Source organism: Helianthus annuus, chromosome 17 (genome assembly GCF_002127325.2).
Source record: "Helianthus annuus cultivar XRQ/B chromosome 17, HanXRQr2.0-SUNRISE, whole genome shotgun sequence".
In the NCBI taxonomy this organism is placed as follows: domain Eukaryota; kingdom Viridiplantae; phylum Streptophyta; class Magnoliopsida; order Asterales; family Asteraceae; genus Helianthus; species Helianthus annuus.
The window spans coordinates 94,372,453-94,382,143 of NC_035449.2; the positions used below are offsets into that span (position 1 = coordinate 94,372,453).

A 9,691-nucleotide genomic window follows, 5' to 3' on the forward strand; every position below is an offset into this window, starting at 1 on the left:
TGAAATGGTTTTAAAGGTTTTAACCCAATTCGACTACTCTATATATTTTACATTATTTAAACTAGTCATTCGTGTAAATACGACATCAGGTGGTTAAATAGGTCTATGACGAGTCCGTTGTCAAAACACATTTTAAAATATTGTATGACCAGTTTAGAGGTCAAATTATATGCCTCTTAGATTTTAAAACCTATTTTCATGCCACAAGGGCATTTTTGACATTTTTAAAGTGTGTATGGTTGACTCGTCAGTTAATGCGTTAAATGATATGACCAAAAGGTATAACCTTAGAGGGTTATTTCCTATATATCATGGCCACATAACATGCCTTGATTGGGTTTTAAAGTAAACCAAACGGGTCAGAATCGAAAGTCAAACTGCTTGACTTTCGATATAAGAATGAGTACTAAACTGAATATAAACATGTCAATATAGGTTTTATAAGGTTAGATAAACTATTATAATGTCAACACATGTGGTTTAGATACTTAGAAGTTCAATTATCGCAAAATGCATATTTTTGAGTTTTGACTTTTATATATAACATGCTTGACTCGTCATTTTGCCTACTTAACGTGATACCCAGAAGGTATAATCGTAGGAGACTTATACCTTCATTATTACGATCATGTAGAAAATTTCAATTTAAACTTTGACTTGGCCGAATTGGCCAGAACCGAATGTCAAACTAAACGTCAAATTATTTGACTTTCAGTTAATAACTAGTTATATAATTGAAATTGACCAAAGAGGAAGGACTTACCAGGCTTGATAACTATTGAGAACACTTAGAGAGCAGCTCCTAACTCCAGAGAAGCTCCAAGAGAGATTTAGGTGGTGTTTGTTTTTTCAGATGCAAAAGGTCTGCAGTTTGCGGACCACATCTGCAAACGTTTGCATGACAAGAGGTGGACCAATGTCTGCGGAGTGTAATAAAAAGAGTGTTTGATTATCTTACCTCTTTTACCCCACATCTACAAACTTTTTTTCTCTTTCTCTTATCCCAAACCCCAAATCAGCCATAAATTCAGCCATAACCCCAATTCTTTCTTCAACAAATTCAACCAAAGGGTCAAAGAACCAACTGTTAGGGTTTTGAAAAACGTGAAATGCAGCCACAGATTACAAGTTGTTGTGAGCCCTAACCAATCTTCGCTGGTCAACTTCGTCGGAACCAATTATTCTGGCGAAGCGATGGTTCCTCATATGTGCTCTTATGCTCTCGATGTTCTTGATAAGCAGACTCGGACGCTGAAGATTGTTCAGATTGAAGCTAATAAGGTATTATTATGGCATGTAATTTATGTTTGTAGATATTTCCGACGGTTGTTGAGGGTGAATGAAAGGTGAGAATTGGGAGTGTGTGTGGTGAATTTGAGGTGGGTGGAGTGGCGGAGGTGAGAACGGATGGTGGTGGCTGCCATGGGAGTTTCTCCCTCACCTCTCTAACTAGCGATTGAAGACTATGATGAAGATTTTGATTCAACTGATGTGAGATTAGGAGGAGAGGGGTGGAGAGAGGGTTGGAAGAGGTGTGAAAACATTGGACCATGTCTGTGTGGGGAAGAGGACGCGCAGAGGTTTGAAGAAATTTTTTTGAATGAAATGTCTTCTAAAAACAAACGGTCTGCAGAGCTAAACGTCTGCGCGACGCAGACATAAGAGGTCAGAAGATGTTTTTCTGAAAAAAACAAACACCCCTTATAGTAAGAATTGGAAAGGTGCTAGTGAAATGAATGAACTTCACACCTATTTATACTAATCCAAGGGCTCCCAGTCTATGACAAGTGTTACCAAGAGTCATTAGAGATTGATTAGTAGCAGATGATGTGTTCAAAGGAGGAAGAGTGTGGCAAAAATCGCATAAGAGGTGACATGGAAGCAGGCTGCAGCTACCAACTGCAAACGTACTGTTAGCGAAGGCCTCACGGACTGTAAGGCCTCTGCCGGACCATGGGCGCGCTGCAAATTTGAACCCCGCAGATCGTAAGGGATTACCCTTTGTGGTACATAAAGGACCTTCATAAACAATTTTTTTGCACTTTTGCAACTTCATCCCTCGACTTTGATTCAACTCTTATTGTGACAATTATTTGGTCCCCTCTCCTCCCACAAATTGAAAATTTTACTAAGGTGGTATTTGTTTTTTATGAAAAGTACTTCAGAACCTCTTATGTCTGCTCCACGCAGATCATGCGCAGACGTTTGAGTCTGCAGCTTGTTTGTTTTTTAGAAGTGATTTCATTAAAAAACCACTTCCTCACCTCTTCCCCAAACAGACCTTGCCTCACCTCTTCTCTTCTAAACACTCTGCTCTTTCAAAACACCTCAAAACCCTAGGATCTTCTTCCCAATCGACCTGCATCTTCTTCCCCAATCAGACCTACATCTTCTTCCCCAATCGACCACCTCCATAGCCGACCTGCATCTTCTTCCCCAATCGACCTGCACCTCCAAAACACAAACTCCAAACCCTAGCTTGGTTCTCCAGCCGTCACCTGCTCCACCGCCACCTCCAGTCGGCCTCCACCTCCAGCTGCACCTCCACTCCAGCCGACCTCCACCTCCAGCCGCACCTCCAGTCGCACCTCCACCTCCGGCGAACTCCACCTCCAGTCGACCTTCACAGGTAAGTTCTTTTATATTTTTTGTCAAAAAAATTGGTTTTTTATTGTTTGTTTTTAGTTTAAATGTTTGTTCTTTTATAATTTTCATGTAATCGTTTGTCAAAAATTCTTTTGTTAAGTGTTAGTTTATAATTTTTATGGAAAATAGATATTCAACTAGATGAATTGTTTGATTAAAGTTTGGTGTATGTAGTATGATTAAAGTTTGGTGTATGTAGGTTGATTAAACTTGATGAATCGTTTGATTAAAGTTTGGTGTATATAGTATGATTAAAGTTTGCAGAAGTTAAAAAACAAACAGTCTTCTTGTTGCAGACTGCAGAGGTTTGGTCCACCTTTTCAGCTGCAGATGTCTGCAGATGTGGTTCGCAGACTGCAGACGTTTTACCTCTGAAAAAACAAACCACCTAAGAGTTTGAACAATTTAGACACGTGTCGCTTTAGAGATGTGATGGGTTTTGTCAGATAAAACGGCCCTGACCCGAATCCATTCCATCACTTCACCGACGTTTTAACTTATACGAATCGCCGAGAAAGAAAGGGTATAGAAGCCCCATTGGGAACTTAATCTCCTGAACTAATTAAGAAAGGTATCCTTAAACCCTAATTTCACATTTCAGTTCCATGTTCAACCCTTTAATCGTCTTTCTTTCATTACCCTTTTCCTTCTTTACTATGTAATTCGATTGTTGTTACGTCTAAAGAAACAAACTTTATAATGCTAGCTGTTGTTAAGTTGCTTTAAATGTTCATCTTCATCTGAATTTGATGGTAACATAACTAGGGTTTATGTAGTTTTGGTGGGTATAAATTTGTTGATATCAATCAAGTTTCTTAAATTGATATAGATTTGTTGGTGAGTTTCTAAACAGAACGCTAAATCGACATCGTCGTAATGGACTCAAAATCATTAGCGAAGTCAAAGAGAGCACATTCTCTGCATCATAAGAAGCATCATCCGAATCAAAAGGGGAAAGGTACTACTAGCACTGTAGTACCTCCGGATAAAGCACCGGGGAAGGTTGTTGTTGTTGTTAAGGAAAAGGCTCGGGTGGGCCCTGCCGCACTTCCGTCTAATTGGGACCGTTATGAGTATGAAGATGATCCCATGGGGGAGAATCAAGTAGATGCTCAACCGAGTGACGTAGTTGTACCTAAAAGTAAAGGTGCAGATTATGCTTACTTGATTTCTGAGGCCAAGTCCCAAAATTCTACAAGGCTGTCTTCGGATTTTTTTGATGATTTTGTTTCTGGTAGGCGCTTATTCCTTTTTTTTATTGCTTTCTGTATATGAAGGGAGAGAATATATTCTTGCTTGTCAATTAATACATGTGTTACATCTGTCTTATAGTATGCGTGATTGTATTGAAAATATTTTTTTTTTTTTTACAAAATATGAAGCAGGTTTACCTTGATTTATAGAAAGTAAATAATAGCGGTTGCGCAGTCTGATTGCACTAATCTAGAAAACTACGGTATTGTGTTTGGCGCTGCGCGTCTCGGTTTTAGACCTTGTTGCTTTGGTGCGCTTCTCGCTTTTTAAGACCAACATGGTACTAGATAGATAGATATATACGAATTTTGAACTAAGTTCACAACTTTATTGATTTAAATAAAATTTTGCTTTAAATCGTCTTCTTCCTTACAAGAATTTGTCTATAACGAGGTGCAAGTTGTAAGTTTGCCACACGTCTGAAATATTTATTGTAACAATCATCATGTGTTGCGATATCGTTGGATAGGCGGGTCAGTCTAAAAACAACATTTAAACCCGTCATTAATTCGTTGCTCTTAATCTACCAAGATTGTTCTTTCTTGTAGTTGGACAAAAGGCATCATTTGCTTTTTCAAAATCTATTTGCAAAAAAAAAAAAAAAAAAAAAAAAAACCAAAATAATGGAAATCGGATGGAGAACCTGCATTGGAGGGTCTTTAGCTTTCAGCTATTAAAAACATATCATCAATACAATGTTTGTATAATAGTAGTATTTGTCGATTAATATGGCATTTAAAAATTGCAAGCATGATTTAGCAGTATGGAAGATTAAATCTCCGTCTTTTTAGATTTTGGTCAGGGAAACGAATCCTACTTTACGGTGCGAGGAGAAAGCTTACTATCATCTATTCAAAATGATAGTTTCTTTGTAGATGATAAGACACCTGCAAACTATGAGGTACTTTCTTTTTTCATTAAAAATTCACTTACATAGATTAATGATACAATGACATCTAGACTGTAAAGCATTTTTTTTTGTGAGTATAAAATATATGGGTTTGGTTCAACCTGCGACCCGCAGGTTGACCCGACAGGACTCGTTTAGCCAGACGTGTTTTTGAGCTTTTCTGGACTAAGCACAAACTCGTAAATTTTGTGTTTGGTTCATATTGTGTCTGAAACTCACACATCTGGCAAGCGTATTAGGTGGGTGATATAAGGTAAATATTAGGATCTAGAACATCTAAAATGTTTATGAAATGGACGTGTTTCTATACGTAAAACAATGTAAGAAATAAGTCATTTAGTGATTTGTATTAGATAAATAGATCAAATGAGCAAGCTTAAGCTTTGTTTTGTTTTGCTTTGCTTTGCTTTTAGTTTTGTTTAGTGTGCCATATTAGTCAAAACTATCAGCTAATAATTGTTGATCATGTCTTCTTGACATCATCTTATTGTACAAGAAAACATTCTAGTAAATTCGTTAATATTAAAGTTATTAAGTTGACGCATGAGATATTTTTTATAAGAAAAGATACAGCTTATAGGAGTTCTATTCTTTTTAGGTTATCTATCATTTGAAAATTAAAATAACGCTAATATTTAGACTTTTGGAAATATTAGCTTCACAAATGAGAAGAATCAATATTTATTCTAATGCCTAGCTGCCCTAGTTTGAATTCTTGAGTTTTACCTGCCCTCTTATTTTGACCAAAGATTGCCTTTTTCGTTCTAATTTTGACCAATTAAATCAGCACTACTAGAAGCGATCATCTTTCTCTTCTGGAATCTGGATGCCGTCATAGTTTTCTGCAAGCATAATATGCATAAGTCTTTTCGGTATTGCCAAACTTGATACGTTTTTAAGGACATGTGGGGCGATTTCACAAGTAACTAATATTATTTTAATAGACAGATTAGAGGAACAAAAACTTATTGGACCTATGGGTGGGTGTTCACAGTCTGGTTCGGTTAGGTTGTGTCGGCTGGACCTGCCAAACAGAACAGATCAGATTGGCGGTTTGAACCAGTAATTTATTTGTTCAAAATTGTTAGGTTGTTTTAACTCCTAAAAAGGGTAAAAAATATGGTTCATGAATATTATTCTTTTGCATAACCACAAATTTTATAAATGATTATTTTAGTAGTAAAGGTAACCAGCCAGTTTCAAGTTTCAAACCATGAATTGAACCGTTAAACTCCTGCAAACCAAAGCGTATAAATCTCAAACTGGCTGATTTGATTCAGTTTGGGTGGTTTTAATGGTTTATGACCACCCCTATGTGATGGATGAAGTCTTCATTTGGCTTATTGTAAACCAACCAAGGTTTAAAAGAACGGAAACGAGTTTCGAGGCGTTTTCCCTTCGCCTCACGAGGCGTAAGCCTCGAGGCGAAACAAGGCGTAAGGCCGAGGCGGTATTAATAAATAAATATAAAAATTATATATATTATAAAAATAATAATACTAACTAATTTCATCACCAGATTCATCAAAAACACACTTAAAAAAGACATGAAATGCTTGAAACTGACACAAAAAGTCAAAAACATCAAAAACAACTATCAAAATCCTCTGAGGCGCAGCTTTCTTAGCGCCTCAGCCCCTCTGAGGCGCATATACATTAAAAACACCATGAGGCGCGCCTCAGACTTGTTCTTTGGCCGTTTCGCCTCGAGGCGCGCGCCTCAAACGTTTTTTAAAACCATGAAACCAACAGATATTGAATTGATTGGAAGCTTTTAGTTTATTTCATTATTTTCTTTATTGCACATGAAAAAAGAAAAATCTGTCAACTCATAATATGGGATAGGCTTGAGAATTAATTGTGGAGAACAACTTTTTTTTTTTTTTTTTGTAGAAGGTTTTCATAGATATCCTTTCAATGATAAAAATAAAAGAAAAAACATTATCTGATAATAGAAAGTCTTTGCTCTTACATGTGTAGGCTTCATTTCTCTCGCTGAATATGCATGCTCTGGCAAACCAACTCGCAAAGATGGATCTACCAAAAAGGCTTTTCATGGAGGCAGATTTGTTCCCTCCCGTGCAGGTATCTAGTTATTTCAACCCATTTACTTATGAACGGGTCAATTATGGTTTTTAGTATTAATTGTAATGTAATGGGTCAAATGGATAAAATAAGAAAATAGCTCAAAATAAATGCTTTGATGGCATTTAATCTAGCCGAAGTGTGTTCAACTTTAGTTTTTTGGCATAAAACCTCTTCAGTCATTCTATTTGAAAAAATCTTGGTTATTTTTGACCCGTTAGTTAAATATAACCTGGACTGAACCATCTATCTATTAGCAAATGGATCGAGCAGGTCTAATGGGTAAACAAAGAAAATAGCTTAAAAGGAAATGCTTTGAAGGCATTGAAGTTTGCCCAGAGTGTATTATTATTTTTAGTGCATAAAACCTCTTAGAGGATTATGTTTGGTTCGTTAGAGGTAAGATATAGCTTGGATTGACTCAATTCATTAGTAAATGGATTGAACGGGTCAAATGGATAAAACTAGAAAATAGCTTAAACGGAAATGCTTTGAGGGTGGCATTGAAATCATCAGCCAAAAGTATATTTTTATTTTTAATTAATGCTTGAAACCTGTTAGATTATTATTATATATAAGTAACTAGATTATGTCTGATTCGCTAGAGATAAAATATAACCCGGATTGACAACCTATTTGGTAGTAAATGGATTGAACGGGTCAAAAGGATAATTTAAAAAATAGCTTAAAAGACAATGCTTAAAAGGCATTGATGTTTCCAAAGTGTCATTATTTTTAGTGCATAAAACCTCTAGATCATTTTATTTAGAGTGAATTTCAACGATTGTCCTTTATCTTTATACCTATTTTCAGGCGCTATCCTTTACGTTCAAAATTGACGAATTTTGTCCTTTATGTTTTTATATCATACACGTTTTGTCCTTTAGGCCTAACCCAGTTAGTTTTTGCAGTTAAATTTGGTCATGTGCTTTGCACATGAGGGCATTTTTGTCAATTCAAATGTTGCAAAAGCTTTGAGTTGTAAATCTGCCGCTGAACTTACCTTTGAATTGACAAAAATTCCATCATGTGCAAAGCATATGACCAAATTTAACTGAAAAATCTAACTGGGTTAGGCCTAAAGGACAAAACGTGTATGATATGAAAACATAAAGGACAAAACTCGTCAATTTTAAACATAAAGGACAACGCCTGAAAATGGGTATAAAGATAAAGGACAATCCTTGAAATTCACTCTTTTATTTAAAAGACATTATGTTTAACCCGTTACATATAAACTATAATTTAAAGGACATTATGTTTAACCCGTTACAGATAAAATATAACTTGGATGGACCCATTTATTCGTAAATGGACCAAACATGTCAAATGGATAAAGTAGGCAAATATTTTAAAAGGAAAGGTTTTGAAGGCATTGAAGTTTGCCCAAAGTGTATTTCTATGGCATAAAACTTTAATAGAGATCTTTTTTTTATATATAAAAGAAAACTAGATTATTCTTGACCTGTTAGAGATAAACTATAACCCGGATTGACCCATTTATTAGAAACTGGATCAAACGGGTCAAATGGATAAAAATGAAGAAAATAGCTCAACAGGAGATGCAAGGCATTGCAATTTGAGCAAACTTTTAGATCATCTTTCAAAACAGTAATGGTAGTTTTGACTGGTAATTGGATCAAAACTACCACCCATATCTTTCAAAAACTATATAAATATCAAAATTGTTTAATACTTTGGTTTTGCCTAACAGCAAGCGTATGACCTCGCACCATCCACCGCCACCAAGAGCAACACCCACGTGAACCCAAGGGCGCACCATCCCACAGTTGCAAGTTGTAGTGCAAACGAGTCAAAACCTAAAGCTGAACTTGAACTTGATATGCTGCTTGATTCTTTTGACGATGTTAACTTGAAGGAGAAGGCGTCATCTACCTTGAGCTCCACGGTAGATTTTGATATCGATGGAACACTTGACGACTTGCTCAAGGAAACTTCTACTCCACCTCTGCTTCATCAGAGAAATGCGTCACAGACTCAACAAGTCCCCAAATCTGAACCACTTGATGATTTTGATTCATGGTTAGATACTATCTGAATTTCTCTACAGGTGAATTTTATGTTATCATCAACAGAAAACACTTGCTCACCATGGCAAATTAAGCTGCACCCGACTCATTGCCACAACGTTGTTCAAGAAATTTCAACCAATACCTAGGTTTGGGAGGGGGTTTTAGGTTTAAGTCTCACAGACGACAAGGATTAAAAGAAATTTGTTGTTGAAAAACAAACTTCTTACAACATGTAGCCTTCGGCGTTGAAATGTACTTGTGATCAATTTGGCTTTAAGATTATTAGTGTGATAAAACAAAGAACAATCAAGTCAAAAAGTTGTGTGATTTTCTGGTTGGCTATAAGTTTTTAGTGACATTTCAGCTACCGTGTTATGGATTAAATGTGGTTGTATTTGTGACAGCCTATGAACATGCATTTCAAGTGTGTAGCATGACATTTTTGAGTTTGTGCGTGTTCCGAGTAACGTTTATGATTGCAATTTGTTTACCAACGTTTAGTATCTGCACTATTAAAAAGTTTCATAATTAGCAACCAAACTTCGCGACCATTTTATTAAGGTTGCTTGATTTTGTAATCAACTAAATAAAGCATTTATAAAGCTTGTAATTTGATGTTTAGTAATAGTCAACCTCCAAAATAGTATATTTTGTTCATAACAATAAAGCAATTATGATATTTGGTTGGTTCAAAATAAAAAAATGTCATGAAAACTATAATATTTTGTAAATCTGTTTTAATAAAATATTATAGAGCATAACT

The 9,691-nt window shown here is 35.9% G+C and overlaps 1 protein-coding gene across 2 annotated transcripts; it reads left to right on the plus strand.

Annotated features, from left to right (window-relative positions):
- Positions 1-3,063: 3,063 nt before the first annotated feature.
- On the plus strand, positions 3,064-9,377 carry LOC110921191. 2 transcript variants are annotated; one of them, XM_022165473.2, is made up of 5 exons: positions 3,064-3,217; positions 3,500-3,880; positions 4,692-4,801; positions 6,791-6,895; positions 8,610-9,377. In XM_022165473.2, the coding sequence occupies exons 2-5, from the start codon at positions 3,523-3,525 to the stop codon at positions 8,952-8,954; spliced, it is 918 nt and encodes a 305-aa protein (XP_022021165.1). In that variant the 5' UTR covers positions 3,064-3,217; positions 3,500-3,522; the 3' UTR covers positions 8,955-9,377. The 2 variants fall into 2 exon arrangements, with proteins under 2 accessions (XP_022021165.1, XP_022021166.1); XM_022165474.2 differs by having other exon boundaries at positions 3,089-3,217; positions 3,476-3,880.
- The last annotated feature ends 314 nt before the right edge of the window (positions 9,378-9,691 follow it).

Bases quoted from the DNA above. Each gene is read 5' to 3' on its own strand.
- LOC110921191 (XM_022165473.2), top strand. From the start codon at position 3,523: ATGGACTCAAAATCATTAGCGAAGTCAAAGAGAGCACATTCTCTGCAT. The intron at 4,802-6,790 runs GTACTTTCTTTT...TTACATGTGTAG, and splicing joins AGACACCTGCAAACTATGAG to GCTTCATTTCTCTCGCTGAA. The intron at 6,896-8,609 runs GTATCTAGTTAT...TTTGCCTAACAG, and splicing joins ATTTGTTCCCTCCCGTGCAG to CAAGCGTATGACCTCGCACC.